Consider the following 21,280-nt stretch of genomic DNA (forward strand, 5'->3'; position numbering starts at 1 on the left):
TTTATACTAATTTCACTGTTGAAGCCTTGAAACCTTGATTGGCCGTATCGTAGCATACGAAACATGAAGTACAAAGCTACGAACGTTACTGGAAATAGCACATTTCCGAAGTCTTGATCATCCCACAATATTGTCACCAAGTGCAATGAAATCGGTATGGTCGAAAAAATACCAAAGTATCCTTAATATGATGGATAACAGGCATTATATTCTTTGTGGTCGCTTAAAAGGTACATATTTGAACTTTGACAAATAATATTTTGCTATTACGTCATAATGAGTGATACTCGATTACTCGACTCGACTCGAAGCACTTTACGTGATTCAGAATCGAATCACTCAGGTACTCGATTTTGCCCAGCCCTACTCGTGACTCGGAGCAAAATTCACGAGTCAATTTCAAGTCATCAAGTAATCGGTGTCGATAAAAATCATTGCATATGTTCGGATTGCTCGCGCAACGCTGCTGTAACCCATGAGAGCGGCTAATCATTCAATGATCGTTCGTTTTACTGAGCCTCCATTGTTCTCTCACAAACATATTGATCGCAAACGACGTGATCGAAGCTTGCAGCCTACGTTGTCTTAACTATAGTATAGAAAAATAATTTAATACCAAAATGTCTATTCCTGTTCTGTGTTCTTAACTTAACAACCAAACCTCTTGTTTTATTGAAATTGAACTTAAAAATAGTTTGTATAGTCCTCAACCATTGGCGCAGGCTCGAATTGTATCATATCAAGTTGTAAAAGGGTAATGTATTACATCTTATCAATTCGTTTCTCTATTCTCTATTTTGGCTGGTAACTATAAACTGAGGCTGTGCAATTACTTAGTAGTTTATAAGTTCTACTTATATGTGAGCGATACAGCGCCTCATTTGCGTGTATATTTAGCTCTATATCCCTTCATCGGCTCAAAATCAATGACCACTTAATCTGTATTTTAGACAGCTAGCAAAATACAATGATGTAAACACGCCTCATACCTCAAAAGGCAATTTGACTTGAATTGTGACTTGACTCGTGACTTGACTTGACTTGACTTGACTCGACTTGACTCGAGTCACCTCCAAAAATCGACTGACTTGACTTGACTCGAGTCACCTTCGAAAATCGATTGACTTGACTTGACTCGAGTCAAAATGTGCAATGACTCGAAATGACTCGTGACTCGAACGTAGTGACTTGATCCCAACACTGGTACATTGTCTGTGTCTTTTTCAGATGAAAATATAATCTGACGATTACACTGGTCAACAAAATGAAATATTTTTTTAGGCAGAACATCTGAGAGCCGTTTCTGGGGTTTTTGAGGTTTCTGATTACGAATATCACATTAGTTTTGTCAGATTGGCTCTTTGTCAGGAAATATTTACACCCCTAAAAAAGCCCAAAATTACTGTTTTTGCCCCTAAATATTTCACTTGGTACGCAGAAAATCGTAATTTTTTCTTATGTTATACTGCGTATAAATAACTAATTGACTATAAAGAACCCTCATGTCATTCTTAGTCGTTCTATCAATATTAACATGACATGATACGAAATATTTGTTTGTCAAAAAAGCAGTTTGTCAAGCCTAAAATTTGTACTTTTGCACAACGGAAATACATATTCTCCTGTATCAATTGGTCATTCTACCAAGTTTAAAGATGAGTATAAAACTATAAAATTTGTTCTTGAAGGTTTAACTACAATACTCATATGCGTCTCCCTTTCGACTGGTAAATTGATAATTTTCCGCTGAGTCAACAAAGTGGGTATACCTATGCAACCCTATCAAACGAGAAGCTTGAATCTGGTATCTGGTATATTCGAATACCAATGAAAGATTCCAATTTCACATTAAGAAGGAGTTCACTGCATGTAATTTCTCCTAAGATGTAGTAAATAAAACTTTTTAGATGATCATAAAGCACTTAACCACAAACAGTTGGTCCGAAAATTCGTATCTGCATATCGAACACTTGAGCACAAACATCAGCATAAAAGTTCACTTCCTGTTCAGAAATCTTGATATATTTCCTGGTCATCTTGTAGATTAGCAAGGGGAGAGGTTCTACCAAGACATCAGAACAACAAAAGAAAGATATCAGGGCAGATGAGATGAACAATTGAACATATTATGCCAGATTATTGCCGCCAACTTTCAAGAAACTGCACTAAATAGCTTACAGGCGAAAATCTTACAAAAAAAACAATTGTGATTTACAATATATCAATAATATTATATTCCAACTGATTACTGCAACTTTACAATAGCTGCTGGACGTAAAACTGATTGAATTAATGCCACGTTATTTGAGTATCAAGGTAAATACTTATGTACATGACTGGAGTTTATTTATGTACATGATATCCGTGAAAATCTGTAACTATGATAAATCTATTACCCCTAAATATAGTCCTGTTGCTGTCTTCTGTCTTCTGCTGTCTTCTGCTGTTGCTGTCTTCTGTGTGTAAAAAAACAAGCAGATTGATTTTCTAAACTTTATAGTACGACTGAGCCGATTTTATATCTAGTCATTATCGCGAAAATTGGAGATTTTGGTCAAAATAGCCCCATGGGTCATCTCCACAACAAGAGCCAATTTGAAAAAACCAAGGTCATATTCGGTATCAGTGCCCTTCAGAACCCCCAAAACCTCTTACTTTGTCTGCCTAAAAAAATGTGTTGACTAGTGTTATCGATTAATATTGATAGAGCGAAGAGATAGAAGAATTAATTAATTGTTACTTCCAAGTTCGTGTGGGGAACCCACGCATTTAATACTTCATTCATCTCGGGTGTTCCTGCTAATAATATATGTGCTTTCTGTACTAATATCTTGGTATGTGGAATAAATAGCTTTCTCTCTCTCTCACTCACTCTCTCTCTCGCTCTTGGTGTTGTAAGGGGTTAAAGGTTAATCTTTAAGTAGCTCAGCAACCACACAAGCCGAAGTCGATGTAAAATTGTAAATAGAGTCGTCAGTGTGCAGTGCACAATTTGTGCTTTCTTCGATAATTGTGGATGCTTGGTAGGCGTAGCTAATGCTCCAGCGGGTTCTACAGGTTCGTAAAATAGTGCAATATGATATTCATTGTTAAATCTAAAATTAATGAATCGCATTTTAGGAGCTGGCAGTAAGTAAATCTTTGCAGTCATGGCCATGGAAAAGTATTTCGTGGTTAATGATACACACACGAAAGCAGTCACTGCAATTGGGTTTCATCTTGTTAGACGCGAAATAATAACTGGCTATGAAGGTATGATCGAGACGAATTTTATCTACAAATACGTAATGGCTACCTGCAGTATTTTATGTGTATTACTGAATATTGCAAATGACTATAAAGCTATTACATGGTATTGGTATTGTTTGATTGACTCACCGACTGTAAAAATAATAATAACACTCTTCACATTTACTACTGTACTGTGATATGAAGTTAAGTTTAAAACAAAATGCATTCTCCTGTCTGTGTCAGTGTCAAAGATATATATATCTACTTGATAACAAAGCTAAAGGCTATAGCCCAATCATTATATCTGGATTACAAATTAGGCTTACCATATATTTATTAGGCAAACTATACTAACTAAATTGAAAGTTCTGAGAAAATTGATTACATCAGCCAGTCTTCCACTATCTTATAAGATGATATAAAAAATAGTATGAAAGTTAATATAAGACTACCTCACTGCAGCTTGCAATAAAGAATGATTGTGAATTAGAGACATATAAAGTCCTTACAACATTTATAGATGGTCTGATGAAATGGTGGGAGCAGGATGGTGGGAAACATATGCTAACCACCCACGGTCATGGTGGTATGATAACAGATTTCTTATATTGGGCTGAGCCGAAGCTTCTACTCTCTTCTGCCAATGACGGCTTCATTATTGCATGGACTAGCAGTGGAGCAATAGCTGACAAAATTATGGTAAGGATATCTAATTCATTTTATTAATGCCATGACTCACTTTCGAACACTAGGATGGAGCTAGGAGAATCGGTGGGTCCTAATGGCCGATCTCTGGAAAGAATAACTACGTTTGGTACAATTTTTGTATTATGCATGTGATTATAACTTTGCATTGTATTCAAAAATTAGCAATATGAAGTAGTATTGATTTCGCTGTGACTAGTAAAAGACGATGTATCATTAATCTAAGTTTCATAGCAATGTCAATTGTCTTGAAGATATATCGTGTTTATGAGGAATCTCATTCCTACAGACATGAAGGCAGTTACATAGTGAAGATAATGATTAATTAGGTACCGTAATAAATACGGTAACCATTTCTATCACTACTACTGCAGAAGCCCAAGTAAAATATCTACATCCTCCAAATAGGTTTTTCCGGTTCCGGTATCTAACTCCCAGTGGATATCGACACGGAATCTATGTACGATAATCTCATGTACATGTAATGTTATTAAAAAGAGGAATCATTGCTATTCGATGTCATGCATCTACATATTATTCATAGTTTATATCTTGATGCTCCCATTACTTGGCTCTATATCCAATTGAAAATGTCGCAAAGAGATATGTTCGAAATGATATTTCCGTCGGCATATGCTAACGCCTGTATGAGCCAATTTAGATATAATACATACATGCAAACACGTCTTAGATCTTGGAAAATTATTTCTGATTTTCATCACGTTTTGTACTCCAAAAATATGTAGGCATATTGATAGTCGCAATTGAAAGGGAGTTCTGATGCTGCAACTTGATCGAAGGTTGGCAACCTGAGAAGAAATTTGACCTTTAACTATCATTGCTGTATTTGATTCGTACATTTTCTGTGCAATCACAGAGATATAAATCATCTATATTTATCCTTGATTAATATTTGCGTACCTTCTGAGACAAAGTACTTTCTATTGTTTCAGATGACAAGTCCTGTGTTTCGGATGTGCTTTAATCTACGTCGACGACATTTCATATGTACGTTCAACGGGAAGTTGAAAATATTTGGGTTTGATCTAAGGAAAAATCACGGTCACTACATTGATACCAGAAAGCCATTTGTCGCTGAGCACCACAACGATGTCATATCATGTGTCATATGCCATGATTCACGAGTTTACACAGCAGGGTGAGTTTGTGTTGTGATATATATGGCACGCCATAAATAAGATTCAATAAGCTGTAGTTCAGCACGCATTGTTGTCTTGTTATAAAGAGTACTGCTCCATGCAATGCGTAAAAAGTTGTTCCTGCATTTAAACAAAGTAAAGCAGTCTACGAACATATGTGCCTCTGTGATTTTGACTGCGTGGGAATTAAACGGCATGTCTCTAGGATTATTAAAACAAGCGAATCATGCTAGGAGAAAAGGTAGCCGTTCACTCATCTCCCGAAGCTCGAATCAGAAGCGCCAACGTCAGACTGGTAAAAACTACTGGATTTTCAAAAAGCGCCACTAGAACTAGAACTAGAACAGCAGAACTACTCACTTTTCAAAACCCGCAACTAGAACTACAGAACTACAGAACAGAACTACTAGAACTAACGACCCTAAAAAATTAGTGTGCAAACTTTTGACTTGGCCCTCCAACGTATTTCCAACTTCTCATTTTCAGAAAAATAATTGCCCACCTCTGTCTAGGTGTTCGGCAAGTAATCTTTTTTTCAAATGTGATAATAGAACTACTGAATTTTGAAAATCTGCAACTAGAACTACAACTACTATCTTTTTCATATCCGCAATTAGAACTAAAACAACTCACTTTTCAAAATTCGCAACTAGAACTAGAACAAGAACTACTCCGTTTTCAAAATCTGCAACTAGAACTAGAACTGCTCGTAAAGACGTTAATTGTTGACTGTCAACTAACTAAATGAGTAGTTTGTACAAGTCTTGCCAAAGGCCATGAATTTTACCTAAATTTTTTTTGAGATTGACTTCAATACCCAGTGTCTTGAGTAATCACAATCTATCATAAGATGATTGAATGACATAAATCAAGAAGATTAGAATGACAGTGCACACTGCAGTTGCCAGCGCTAAGAAAATATTTAATCATACAGCAATATGCCAAATTTCTCTGTGTTGACTCTGTTGATTGAATTTTAATGCTTGCCTAAATTCAGTATAGTTGGTGGAATATATTTGCACATAAGCAGTGGTAAGTTCAGCTTTCAAACAGAAGACCGATTCAAATATGTTGGTCTTTAAAAAGGAATCAACGGCCAGTAAAATGAATTTTTTCACACGATAGAATGCATCCATTGTCGGAGACAACCGCTTCTTCACTAGTACTTTCCCATATAGTAGTAAGTCATGTGACTATTTTTCCAGTGCATCATTAACTTTTGAAAGTATGGTGTTGAAGTATGAAAATTGAAATATCATTTGCAGGTATGACGGCAAATTTTGCATATACGACACGACACTGTATCCCGGCACAAAAGGATTAGACTTAATCCGTAGGATATCGAAAGCGCACGACGCTGGTATCACATGCATGTCGTTAGTGAAGGACAATGAAAATAATACTTGGTATGCCAGTGTATCATTCATTTGTGATGGTACAATCATGCGATGGTTCGATTCTTTTTCAGGCTGCTGACCGGGTCCTTTGACCGTAGCGTGAAAGTATGGTCACAGGACGGAAAACTGCGCCATCGGCTAGAAACAATATTTCTACATACGATCACGAGTTTGTGTTATGTGCCCCGCGTTAAGACTGTTTGGGTTGCTTCGGGGGCCCCGTACGCAACGTTATATGATCCTAAAGCAGGGGAAAATGTGAGTCTGTTGGCATACTAAAAGGTGTAATTACTTTTCTGAGTACTGTATTTAGTTTTGGCTGCTTGCGCTACTTGCTCAATTGGTTATTGGTTACTACTGGACATTGAAAAGTGGATTGGAGATAAGTTTGCATCCATCGGTCTTCTAATTTCAAACCGAAACATTTGAAAATTTTGAATCTTGACTCGTGGCTGAGACAGTTTTGAACTAGGGGTCTTTTTTAATCACCACCCAGGAGCGTACTTGTTCTTTTGGGCATAGGCTATTTGGGCTTCCAAATCAAATTTTAATATTTGAAAAATAACATTTGACGGAGTCCTACACTGCCTCCTATTAAGTCCTATCTTGCATTGCCAGGTTTCTGAATTTCTGCCAACCTTTCAAGACGACGTGGGATTAAGCGAAGAGATGCCTCATCGAATCTTCAAGCTGCGATACAACCCTGACTCCGCTCAAGTAATAGGTGAGATATGGAGGCATTAAATATCTTCTGCACCACTGTAGTGTGGAGAGGTGACACTTTATCCTTCTTGGGGGCTGTGGTGTCTCCATTTCAACTTGGGTGAATTTCGCTAAATGACCCTGGCTGAAATCAAATTGCTCTCACTGTTACACAACAGAAATGCAAGTTGATTTACATTTATTACACAATCAGATTGTGAGATATTGTCAGTAAAGCCTTCTCTATCATTGAGATGAATGTAATTCAGTTTCCTATAGTTCATACCTTACGTGACATGGCAGTGTATTTTTCAATTTGATTTCTTGATCTTGAAGTTCCCAGACAAGAGCTAAATAGTCCATTTTCGTGTATTTGAGATGATCAAAGGGCAGCAGCGCCAATAGAAAATGAATGGCATGCCACTGAGATTAAGAATTTGCTATATTTGTCAATGAGCTTGGAAACTTAGCAAAACTGCAATTGATGCAGAACAGATCTGGCCTGTTTTCTGTGCTATATTTAGTAGTTCTAACTTCTTTATATATGTTTATAATTTATTGATTTACCGCAGGTACCACCCATCGAAGACAGATCATTGTCTGGAAGTACAACACTTCAGGCTGTATGACGGCTTTAAAGTGTAAAGATCCAATCGAGAGCGTGTGCTACAGTAAGTGAAAGTAGTCACCATCGTGTTATCCTACTGTGTGCTTTTCATTTCGTATCATCCTCTGGCAAATGCGTCTTATGAGGTGGCTGTAATATCAAGAGATGTGTACAATTATCGAATGTAAACATTCGTAATGTTCATTGTTCAATCAAACTTTGACATTGAAAGGATACATTACCGAATCATAATCCAGCATAGAGACAAGACACTTTAACGAGTAGACATTGGAGGGGGGGGTAAGAAAGTGTGTTATGGCTACTTCTAACACTCAAGTAGGCTTACCATATTTTGAGATACGGAAGTTATGACACTTTTTAACACTCACAAAAAACGAAAAAAAGGACATTTTCACGGTTCGACTCCCGAAAAACCGGCTAGAACGTCCAGATTCCCAATTTAGCGTCATTTATGGCGTTTTTTAGTTGTGCCTGTACAATCGCCTGGCTGTCGAAGCTTTAAAGGGAGACGAATTGCCAAAAAGGAGTACTTTGGGGCGTCCTTGGAGGACATTTTCGATTTCCTGAAAAAGGATAACGTTTGGTAACCCTGATTCAAGTGACTACATTTTTAGACTTCTAGGGTTTTTGGGGCCGACTGCTTTCTCTCATACCTCATAGATTTCGTCGCGTAGAATTAGCATATTTATATATTCCCATCACTTTCATGATTAAAATTACCTGGACTGATGGTTACGAATAGAAACTTCGAGAATTGCGCCTATTTTCATGCCGTGTTGATCGCGAAGATGGATCTTGCCATTACCAGAACTGTTACTGACAAATGACCTGCGGCATCCGCTACTAATCTATTTATTCCACGGACTTGCTTGGTACGCCTTGACGACGACTCCTTCCGCGTGTACTTGTGTGCCAGCTACTACTACTTTGACCACCCTGGATGTATCGACTTGCATAATGAGTGTGATGATTGGCTTCTCGCCTATTAATTTTGTAATCATTGTTGTCGGCGGGTTCCCACAGACCCATCTTCGTTATCACGGAAAGGAAACTCGTAATTGGATGTTCATCAGCGCCACTTGGCCGGTTTCCGGGTGTTGATATGAAAACCTTTTTATTCGTATGGTCTTGATTTCGCCCCACGGAAGCCAGAAGTATTACAATTTTTATACTATGTCACATTGCGTGAAACTTTACATTATATTGGTCGTTCTCGACCAGGGTTTGCTGGAGGTTGAGACACTCACCCTGACTCACACTGCAGAATATTTGCAGTAAATATTCGTAATATTTATGTTTTGTGTGAAAATCCTGTTTTGTTCTTTTAACACTGTTGTTCATGAACAGTTCCATTTTTTGCGCCCGTATCATATATTAATATATTAGCTGTGAAATGTCGTAGATTTTGTTGTGGCTAGGCGTATGGGTTCGCCAGGTAAGTAAGGGTTAAGAATCACCGCATTATATAACATTATACATTACATTGTATAATCTGAAACACCGTAAGCAAGTCATTTTTGGTTTGGATGGTGGTACAAAGGTCTCTCCTGCGGATAGAATCGAATATAACTAGTTTTACTTGTTCAGGGAATGGAAGGTCACATGGCTAGATTCAGTCAACAGCCAATCATATACCCGTGATGCTGATTGCTTCATCCACTCCACACACACACACACACACAAACATAAGGCGATGCGATACAATGCATACATGCTGGTATCTGGTTGATGCCAAACGTAACGTTTCAATGACAGTGTTCAAACTATCCGCAGTGTCCTTCCATTGATCATGAATCTGTCATCTTTGACCAGTGGTTCATAATCTGTTTTCGTCCAGCGCCCCATTTTCAAAGATTTCAATGGTCTGACGCCAACCCCCTATTTTAAGGGTTGTACTGAAGACGATGGGATAGATTTCGGTCTTTCTTGGTATTGACTTGGCTCTTCGAAAAATTTTGCGCTTGAATCGCGCCCGATGCCGATCGAATTATTACCGATCTAATGATTGTATGTAATATTTTTGGGATCCAATCAAGGCTGTTATAACCCCTGATTAGACCTCTGCGATTGACGATAAATGTGAGCCGGTGTCGAGCTTATTGCTTTATACTACTAGTAAACCAACTGAGAATGTGGTATGCACTGACAATTTCATTTTGTAGCTCTCAAATACAAGGATATTTAGTTTATCGTGTTGGTCAGCAAACTTCAAAGCATGTAATTTGATGAAACTGTTTTAAGTGAGACTTTGCGAGCTGCTAAGAGTACGCACAATAACTATCGGAACCCACATTTTACACGAGTAATGTTAACCACTGCATTCGTGGGAGCGACGAAAATTTTGGAGATTTGTACCATTTTGTAAATTTCCAATGACAATTCCCTATACCACTACTACACCATCTACTGCTACACCAGTTTTCTTCACTCCACCATATCACCTGAGTGTTTCCGCCCCCTTCGAAATCAAAATAGCCCGCTGGTGGGCGCTGGCGCACATACGCTTTCACTCTCTCGACTCACATGCGTCCTTTGACTTTGACACTTTCTCTTGCAGACACTTCATATTAATCCAGTCCATACTGCAGGTGATCGCCATCAGATTATCCCACTTTTATAGCATAGAAGTGTAGATGACCTGCTTCATAAGCAAAGGCATCGCATTTTTTTTAATTGCAATTATGCGTCCGCAACTAGGACAGTGCATATTTTCACAACCATATGAGTTACGAAATTGAGTCTTTGATGCATTGAGTGAGTAGACGAGACCAAAGTAGGCCTATTCCCGGCTCATACAACCAAAATAATATACTTTTACAAACTGTACAATATTCTTATAATGTTAGGCCGACCTATTACGCGCGATTAACGTGATTTAAGCAAACGCGGCCGGTTGAATTGTGATTGGTTTGTGCCAATTATGGATTTGCTTCGTGCCAATAATGAATTATGGATGATATGACCGAAGAATTGGGTCGCGAACGGAGGTGTTCAAAGAATTCATCGTTTTCTGTACCAATTTTTGACTGAAAAACTGAAAACTGTCGAGTAGCACTGTTTAGTCGAAAGTCAAGCAAAAGTAACGTCTGGTCGCCTTTGCTTGTGAAATATATACATCAATTAATTAATACGGTAAGAGTATTAGAGCGTTCAGGTGGATACCAGCGAATTCGGCATGTAGAATTCGGCACTAAGTGACTTCGACATTAGACATGCAATAACTATTAATATTATGTAAGCGATGCGTCAATATTGGATTATATAATTGAAAAACGAATGTTTCACTGAATATGGGCATGATTTGTGATACATGGCACTTGGTGTGTTCGTCATTTAGTATTGTATTATACGTGTTAATGTACTCAGGATTAGGTACCGCCAAGTGTTGTTTCCAACATGCTTATTTCACTGGTATAAACCCGCAACACGCATTTTCGCAACAAAAAATAACTGCAATTAAGCCTTGTAGCGTGGTATGATTTCTCATCGGTCTTTCTGTTCAGCCCGTAAAGTCCCGCTGCTCCTGTTCTCCGGCTGTAGCGACGGCAGTATTTACAAGTGGGAGCGTCTCCAGTCCAGCCATTTCATGTACAGGTGCGTTAAAACCAAACTTGAACAACTACATCATTCAAGTTGACTAATAAGACCGGAATGCCGGTGATCTAATTCTAATGTAATTCATGAATTTCCTTAAAGTGCTACAAGATAAGTGTATCGTGCGAAACGAGGCAAGCTTGGTGCACACGCACAGTCATTTGTTGTTTCCGCGCTTACGAGATTTGATATGAAGTGAACTTGAATTTTGATGTATTTCTTTTTAACTCTGAATTTGGGTCAATTTTCAAGTTATTGCGAATTCAGGCATTCGAATTATAACCTATAATTTGGAAAATAAACTGCGTAGCTATAAATCCAATTCTAATCTTATTTGGAAAAGCTGAAATTTTTCTGGTTGGTCTTCTCTGGTTCAAATGGACTTTAAGAGCTCGCTTTTTCGTTGTAATGCTTTTTGGGTCCCGTAGCATGGAGTCGCTCACCCGAAAGGAGGCGAAGGACAAGCTGGAGGCGATCAAGAAAATACGCGGCCTCACCAAGCGGGCGGCTCATTTCTCGCTGGAACACCATCTGAAACCTGTCGCTTCGTCGCAATACGCGTACAACAAGTCGATATACGCGCCTTCGTCACTGTATCAGAGGTATGAACGGGATGCGACACGGTTAATTAATGATAACTTTTACATGTCAAAATAAGTCAAAATTTTGTCAAAATTATAGCGTTATGACAAAAAATTGTCTGAATTGTTTACATTACAAAGTCAAAATTTTCTTGCAACTTGCATTTCGTTTGTATCGTAGATGTTTGCACTGTTGGTGGACTTATCACTTGACATTTTACAGCTTGCAGCCTACTTGGTAGAGATACCGTTGTATCTGTTCATTGTGAATCATAAACGGCCCAATTAAACAATTAAGTTGACATGGTGTTATATGCTCAACGCACCGCAATATCCTAACTGAAGCAAGACTACGTGGGCTTTGGTTCTTGTATCAAGAAGCGCACGATCAAAAATTGTGATGTAGACAACATTGTCAGAATGAAGCAACACGGTTTGTCACCAGCAGTGCACGCACAACTTCAGTGTTGCCAGCCAACCACCGCTGCTGGTGAACGTTCTTTCTCCATTCTTGGCAAGCTACCTAGTAGAGAGAATGTAGGAGAGTATCTTTCGTTGTACTACCACAAATTTGAATGATTTCTACCATAATGCGTGATGTAACTGCTGGAATTCTTCATAGGCTCGGATTTCGTTGAAATAAAGTTTTTTCCTGTAAAAATTGGTCAGTTTCTAAGTCGAAAAAGTTTTTTCATGCCACGCTACTTCGCAAGGACAGACAGTTCCAACTAGAAATGAAGATAAGAAGTACAATTCGAACATATTGTGGGAAAACACCCAATTTACATACGAGGTGAAAAAATGTCAAAAGTAAGTTTGATTTTTTAGGTCACAATCGTCCCTTTATAGCTCAAATAACTCGCCCTAATGACAACTCACCTGCGGTGATCAGTATCGAAACACTTCTACACTTTTGAAGTACTCCAGGTTTTGCCAACGTATTCTACTCCCACTTCTGCTGGACAGCTTAGTCAAAGTAACTTTCTACTTTACAAAACCCAAAGCGTTCATCAGAGTAGAAAGTAGTTTTGGTACGTGCTCGCATCAGTTTGATGAATGAAATTGTCATGACCACCTGGCGAAAATGTCCTTGTATCACAGTTTCTCAATGCATGTTCGAGAAATGCAAAAATAAAGTTGTAGCGTCCTTGGTCATTTTGCGTTATCAGGTCTTGGATATGGCTACCATTACTTGTAACGGAGTAGAAATCTCCGGGGTTGATTATACTTTTTGAGTACCAACGATGTCGACTTTACTTCCTCGTGATCCATTTTTCTGATGTAGATAAATGTCACACTGATCTGCATTGAACTAATCACACTGAACTTGTTGAGTAAAAAACACGTCCACTTCACGCTACCTCTGTTCACGACTCAATATATATAAGCAATATGAATAAGCAAAAAGAAGCACGTCACCCCGAATTGGAGTATTATTGAAGGCCATGGCGGCGGCGGCTACTTCGGTGAAAGGAATGGTCAGAGCGTGCTGTGCCATGAAATGCTGGACTTACGACATTCGACACGAAATTTGTCCCTTCGAACAGGGGCCGACGTATATTAACACGGCTATATGTCGCTGGAAGTATTCAAGCAAGGCAACAACAGACGCTAGAGTCTAGCTCAAGCTATCATAGCTGTCAAAGGTATCCAGCAAACGTAGGTTTTGCCTTCTTGCGCTGGTTGCGATTTCACTTTTCACTTTTTAGGCAAGGGTAGCCCCAGACTACATACTTTCGTGCCTAGTTGAAAACTGCTATCTTTACTTCAGTAGATGTTTACGAGTCAGGGTTGTCATTAAGTCACAAATCAATCTCCCTTTTATGGTCGAGTCCAAATCGAGTCATTTTCAATTCACCACAAAGTCAAGTCCGAGCCAATTCGGGTAGCAGAGGGTCGAGTCCGATTCACCGTGTTCATTTTCCAATTCGAGTCATGTTCAACCCAGATTTTACTGCTCTAGATGATATTGAATTCCTATCATTCGTAATATACTCATGTCGTCAGTACTGACAGACGAAATACCAATAATTTGGTAACTTTACTCTTCTCCGCAGTGACAATGAAATATGCCTGTGCCTGTCATGGCCGTCCATGTCTCCAGTCATATGACTTTGTCGGGTACTCTTCTCCGCAGTGACAATGAAATATGCCTGTGCCTGTCATGGCCGTCCATGTCTCCAGTCATATGACTTTGTTGGGTCGTGATAAATGACTCTAGTACAAGTCGAGTCAATACACAAAACGACTCAAGTCGAGTCGAGTAATTTTCCGAATTTTATAAGAACATGACTCGAATCACACCGAAAAATCGCGAGTCGAGTCATGACTTGAGTCATTATAATTACAGCCCTGTTACATTATTTCTACTTCTACTTCACTAACTTGCTACTTCTACTTGTACGCGAGTAGATGCCACCCACCTTCTAATAGTCGTAGCCAGGATGAAATTTGCGAGGATATCATCATTCGTCCCTTCCGCGACTACGCCGTCGACTTTAGTGAAAGACGCGGGGTCATATCCAAATGATACTTTACATGTGCTCTACTGCTACCCGTTGACAGCATTCGCCTGTAACTCAATTGCAACTTAAACATTGGCGAGTGTCAGTTGTTACCGTTTGTGATGCACCAACTCCTCAATCATCACAATACCGCATGCATTATCTCCGTTTCGCTTGTTCGACTACAGCCGATCGGCGATACGTGCGACCGCTTATTGCCAGGCATTCAACTCTAGCAAGCAATGCGGTTGAACGGACTCGGAACTACGCAGTTGGGTCAAACGCGTTCAACTTATGTACCGCCCGTTGATGATGACCTACATTTGAAATGACACTGACCTACGCCCTGTGGCCATAGTCATAGTTAGGCTGGGCTGGGCTCGAATCCGGATATAGAGTAACGAGATTCTTGGCATGATTCTCTTTTAGTACTGGAACTGGAATTATGCTCCTTTCACTAAAAGTCGGATTCAGAAAAGACAATTATACAGTACTTTCTATCCTAGTTTCCGAAGTGGAAATCTTGGAGTGCTATCATAGCAGCATACGAAGCATAATACCAAGCCATGCACAATGCACATTAGTGGAAATGATGTCTGTGAAGTGTGAAGTCACAAAGTGCAACGAAATAGGTGTACCCCTGACGAGTGTCAGCCGAAAATATTCGGGTTCATTTCAATATGAATTTATTGAATATACTGCTCAATTGTATATTGAAGTTCTGTACCTCCAAGAAACTCTTTAAATAGGCGTGATCTAAAAAACAACATATTGTCTTACATGTGAATTTGAATCGACATTGCTGTTTCTTTGCGGTCGCACCAAAGGTACATTTTTGAAATCGTATTTCTATGACGTCACGAGATGTTTTTTATCCGAATGGGAGCTCCGTCACAGACTCCGACAACTAGGAAATTTCCAGCATTTCTCAATTAGATTAGAATTAGAATTACGGCTACATATTTTTTCAACTAGATGCACAGGTTTTTGCAAATTACATTAGAATCACCGAATTTGCGGAAACTTTGGGAATTAGATCAGTTCTGTTCGTATCAAATCACACTTCATTCTTATAAGCATGCGAGTGACAAATGTCTGTACAGCAAGCTTGGCTCGTTACGAGCCAAATCTGCTCTATCAAGGACCTTCTCGCGAAACAGTGGGTTTTCCTAAGCTCCACATTACCTGGTAACGGACCCGTGGACGCCGATAGCAGACTACGCTTTTCGCTGGCAGGGCGTGTTGAAGTATTCGCTCCTCGGATGTGTTGGAAGTAACTTGGTATATCTCGCCATTCACTTCTCAGAAAGAGAAAATAACGAATTTAAAATGGTCGCAATGCATAAACAAATGCACCCGCAGTAATCTCCCTCCGGTAAATGGGTGCATGAACGTGTTGAAAATCGCTATTCACATCAAGAAAATATACAATTATATTAGCGTATTCATAATGAAATATCCGAATATTTTCGGCTGAAACTATACAGGGGCAGTCGTCAGCAACTAGTAGAGAATTGGAAAGAACATTGTATATCGGCAATCATTTCACCATAATAATTTATAAGACGGGTTTAAAACAGTCATGATGCATAGAAACACATATGCACCACACCGCACGTGATCTAAGCGGCTCGTTAGAACGATCCAGAATCGATAGAGTACACTCAGGAGTTATTACCATTTTTCACGCAAACCGCATTGAAATGTGATGGCCGAAAAAATCCAACCGTGGCGTGGAACTAGCTTTATATTCTTTGGTCGCATAAAATTGTACAAGTTTCACCTTTTAACTTCATTCATACTGTTACGTCATAATTAGGCTTACCATACGTCCCGCTTTAGGCGGGACAGTCCCGCTTTTTGACGTCTTGTCCCGGCGTCCCGACCAGTCAGCCAAACGTCCCGTTTTCTAAGGCCGGCGGGTATTTCGGATTGAAAAACGGTTATTTGAGCTCTGAGCGGAAAGATGACCTTTTTTTTTAGTCAACCACCTAGCAATGCGGAGAGGAAAAGGGTATTTTTGAGCTCTGAGCGGAGAGAAGACCTTTTTTTTTTAGTCAACCGATCAGAAAGTGGGATAAATTCACCGGTTTTTGAGAATTCTTCTCCGGTTTTGCAAGCCTAGGAAAAGTGTCCCCCTTTTAGATTTCCAAAATATGGTAAGCCTAGTCATAATGAGTGATACTCAACCCGACGTCTGCTAATCGATTCGAATGAAATCACTCAGCTACTTAATTTTGCCGAGCCTTACTTGCTATGTTTCCAGTGTTGTGACCTCACGCCGGTTCACTGCTAACCCTGCTAATAGATTTGTCACGAAGTCATTTTTGCACATAAGAGTAACGTAGGTATACGAAACGGATGTCTAGCTTCGAGGCAAGTTTTATACAGAGTAATGCTATTGCTTACGTATCCCATGATCCCGTATGAAGTGAGTGCCAGGGAAGACTTAAGAACCCTTAGACCAAGCTGGGTAGATTTGACAAGCCAGCCTGTTCATAAGAAAGTTCCGAACGCTAACCTGGAGTGATTGCACAGAATGCACACGAGTCGGGAAATTCAACTCGGGATAACTACAGTACCTAACTTCGTGACGCGCCACCATGATATTTACACTTGTGTTCAACCTGAAAATCCAGAATCAGACTGTATTTCCTTTCGTGGTCGATCAGTAATTATTTGTCGGCGGAATGAGGTCGACCTCAGGAGTTGATCAATGAATTCGGCGCGTTGCAACTGACTCAACAGCGCTCCGATAATAAATAGCCAGAAACCGCCGCCAATAGTATCGCGAAATACGATAGCCGCGATGCATGTAGTAGCAGCAATTCGACAGCACTGTATAGCTCTCTTTGATCACAAAAACATGGCGCTTGAACTCGGGAGACAACCTGCGAGTTGGCTAAGCTACGCGACAAGTTATTGTACAAACCCGGAAGGCTCTTTGGGAATGAAACAAGAGACGCCTTTGTCGTATAGCGAGCGCACAATGAGACCCGGATATTTTTGCAATCACGAGCAAGTACGACTTCCTAGAACAAATTTCAAGTCTTATAATCGAGTTCGCGTACAGCGTCAACATTAGATTCGACACAGGATCTAAGCAGCACGCCGGCAAGGCTAGTAAGATAGCTGGGCCGGTCGCGGTAAAACTTCGTGGAAAAGGCTCGCGAGATAGTGGAAGCCTGTTCCTACACAAGTTCCGTAGCGACAGCACAATGACTGCGACCCGCAGTAGAATACCGAACAGAGCAACGGAAATCTCAGCCTGAACACTTCGCCGATCAGGCCTGTTCTGAGGAAGTTTCGAATCGCAATTTTGTGATTAGCGTGGCTGGACGATGAAATTAGCAATCCGATGTGCTGAACCGTCAGGAATAGATTCAAGATCAACAGTAAAACCTATTCCTTAGAAAGTTCAATGCATCGGCTGCTCGGGCGCGAAATCAGACCACGCTGGGCTGATCGATCATAATATAATCATTGCCAGTAACCCTAATCTACGCACAATAAGTGGCTCCCGCTGAGGAACAGAATCTAGGTCATCAGTCCTCTCCACAAACAGCTACGTTAATCAAGTCTGCCGTGTCACGCTTCATAAAACAAGTGTGTCATGAATCCTGCCTTCGTTACTTCATTCAAGCAGCGTTGCGTAACAAGGAAAGGAAGCGATCACCAGTACGCACTCATAATACAATCTCACTCAAATTTACATTACATTTACGGGCCGAAATCACGTTATACGGGTGTGGCTATTCAACTAAATACAGACGAGTCCGGACCCAAGTTCACCTTTTAGAATATAGACACGCGATGTGCCGGCTTGTCGCGCGGAAACCAATCGAGAGCAATCAATGGCGCACTTACTTGTCAGACTATCAGCTTTCTGCGGAAAGCGATTCCTGGGCGAAGGTAGGCAGATGACAGGCGCGGAGACTTTTCGAACTTTCTTGGAGTAAGTCAACTATTGATCACGGGAATGCAGTGATAATCACATAGACTTATTCCTGGGAAAGTTCAAATCGTCGACGCAAAATAGGCTTCGGCGGGATGTACGGATGTGTACAGTTCATTGGCACGTTTCAAGCCACGATACAAGCCTAATACAGCACTAATACAACATGTCTAAGATAACATTAGTGCAAAAAATCGCATAGCTAAAATATTTTGACACCACCCAGCGCTGCGCCTGAAGCCGTTACTTCTTCTGTTTCATTGCTACGGATGACATCACAAGCCCTTGTTGATTACTTTGAACTCACTTTAACCTCAAGTCTTGCGCAGCGACTCTCGTGCGGCCGATTCGATCAGCCAACGGCAAAACTGCCTGCCTATTTCGCTTCAACTAGGAGTATAACAGTCGAAAACAACTCCGTAAACCCACACCGCTTAAGCTCGGTCGTAATCTGAGTCAGTAGAGTATAAGATAAACACCAAGTGCAGACAGCCGGCGATACAAACTTGGAACGCCACGGCAACCGTTCGGTTCGTTACGGAATCGCGCAACGCGTCTGTGTAATGGCTACATTGGCTAGCAACACTGCTGACCTAGATATGATTCGTGCAGAGCTTGTCGAGCTCCGGATAAACAACATCCGGTGTCGATATCCGGCGTGATATTTGTTACCTCCAATCTGTGCCGCGGACGACTTTTGAAATTTAGTGTAGCTATGAAATCACACCATCACCAATCGGTTCGGACATTGCTAGGTCGCAAGAAATTAAGTATCAGATGCAAAGCTCTTTTCGGCGCGGAATGAACAATTTTACGTCCCGATTTCGCGAAATTCTATGCGTCACGCCGCGAAGTACGTTTTACGGAGTATGGTAGGCGAACGTACACACAAGACCATTACTCATTCGTAAGCGCCCGCGCTTTTTAAACATTCTATCGCCAGTCAGTACTCTCAAAGATCATTGTGTTTACCGAATCGGCTGGCCTACTTTCTAGTGTCGCTAAGAACGCGTGACCGGTGGTACACGTCGTCATTTTTTGTACGAAAAAGATTAATAGACCAAAAATTTCGTTCAGATACTTTGGATATTATCCCGACGCCAAGATTACAGTGACCCTACCTCTTCAAACACCGAATTGTGGCCGTTTTCCCGAGTTTAATTCAACATTTTTACAATGGGAACATTAACGGCGAGTTTACTTTGAGTCAGGGAGCACGCGGGTCCGTCCGCTTACAATATCGACCGACTAGACGACATCCCTGCTTGTTGCGACATAATGGATTCGGCGCAAGTTGGATTGTTCGCGAACCTAGCATATTCTTGAAATGTCCAACACTGCGTTGGGAGACATTCGCACGCACGCGAGTGGTTATCGCATAACGAACCCGAAAATGCGATGAACACGTAACGGAACCTGCCTACGCTAATGTAAGTCTGCCTGACATATCTTCATACGATGTAAAAACATAACCTAGCCAACTATCTGCTGTACCCACCTCGCTTCTGACGATTTCGCCACGGACTCCTCTCCCACGACGTAACATGATTGTGACGTCTGAGACAAACTCTTACTCATCAAGCCAATTTATACGTGACTGCGCCTTCTTCCTCAAGCAGAGCGCTTCTTATGCGCACCCTAGTCTAGAGGGTCGCTTCCACGAATCTTTTTCATCATGGCGTTCTCCCCAGGCGTCGCTTACAGATTTAAACTGCCGTCAATAACGCCAGTTATTAAGTATACCTCGAGAGTTATCTTGCCGGACATTGATTAATGTCCGGCTAAAATCCCGAAATAATCGCCGTTTGTTGTTGATTAGCAGTTTTCCATCATGGCGCTTTGAGTGAGATAATTAATTAATCGACGATGGTGCCGGAGATAGCGCCCGAAAAAAGACAATACCATCAATACGCTGTGCGCTTACGAACACTGATTGTGCCAATCCGTATGTTACGTAGTAGTTGCTAGAGTGGCGGCGTCATAATATTGGAATAACCGAATTCGCTATAAAGAATTTATACGAAAGTTCATCCTGGGTTAAAGTCTGACAAAAGTTTGCGGTTAGTTACTCCGCCATTTTGATTCGCCTCCATTTTGTTTGTTTAGTCACTGTCTTTTTGCGGCAGAAACTTGAATTTTTATACCGTTGCTTCCACGGAGGATGGCCATTGTACTGTACATAATATCTTGTCGCGCGGACCAAATATTGAGCGGCGATCAAAACGATACCACAGCTTGTCTACAAATTGCATTTCCCCATACTAGTTTTTTCTGACCTCGATCGTGAAGGTCTCTCTTCACTCACGAGTTCAGTGCATGACCTCACGCGTAGTCTTGTCTGCTCAAACGCCAGGCACTGGTAAAACGTTCCCCTCTATGCTGTTATGAGTAATGGCTAAGCTATGGCGCATCAAGGCGGGTAGGTTCAGTTGATTGCAGCTATCGCCAGCCGAATGATTGCGTCTGAATGTGGCGTATTTTACTGACCGCTATGACGTCATAGTTTCAACGATATGGTAATAGCTGTCGATATTGTGGCGTATGATCCGACAGGAGTAATTTTAGTTTTCTCGCTACGGGAACGCGCAATATTCACAGAACATCCGCCCTGAATTGGCAAGGATGCGGCCTAAAATCCCATGTAGCGATATGGCTTCGTGGGCACTGGGCAATCGCCTCTTGTTTCCAGCCCAAAAGTATATCGGTCAACAACCTTTTTCTCAATTCTCATCCTCCAGCTAGCTTGTATTCTGCGACGACAGTGGAAACGGGTCGTTCAAATAAACACTCGATTGCGATCCACCTAAACAAAAGATTACGGAC

The 21,280-nt window shown here is 40.7% G+C and overlaps 1 protein-coding gene across 2 annotated transcripts in view; it reads left to right on the plus strand.

Annotated features, from left to right (window-relative positions):
• Positions 1-2,905: 2,905 nt before the first annotated feature.
• LOC145458006 (uncharacterized) overlaps positions 2,906-21,280 on the plus strand; it is a 33,341-nt gene continuing 14,966 nt past the window's right edge. Inside the window, exons 1-10 of one of the 2 annotated variants that reach the window (XM_080336294.1) lie at positions 2,906-3,057; positions 3,121-3,252; positions 3,752-3,930; positions 4,890-5,095; positions 6,362-6,502; positions 6,565-6,751; positions 7,112-7,217; positions 7,768-7,866; positions 11,327-11,417; positions 11,846-12,019. In XM_080336294.1, coding sequence (XP_080192420.1) covers positions 3,150-3,252; positions 3,752-3,930; positions 4,890-5,095; positions 6,362-6,502; positions 6,565-6,751; positions 7,112-7,217; positions 7,768-7,866; positions 11,327-11,417; positions 11,846-12,019 — 1,286 coding nt within the window. In that variant the 5' untranslated portion in view covers positions 2,906-3,057; positions 3,121-3,149. The remainder of the gene's footprint in view (positions 3,058-3,120; positions 3,253-3,751; positions 3,931-4,889; positions 5,096-6,361; positions 6,503-6,564; positions 6,752-7,111; positions 7,218-7,767; positions 7,867-11,326; positions 11,418-11,845; positions 12,020-21,280) is intronic. The other variant, XM_080336296.1, reaches the window with a different exon arrangement.

This window comes from Botryllus schlosseri, chromosome 15 (genome assembly GCF_051294905.1).
Source record: "Botryllus schlosseri isolate E-star chromosome 15, Bs_hap1, whole genome shotgun sequence".
NCBI classification, from domain to species: Eukaryota; Metazoa; Chordata; class Ascidiacea; order Stolidobranchia; family Styelidae; genus Botryllus; species Botryllus schlosseri.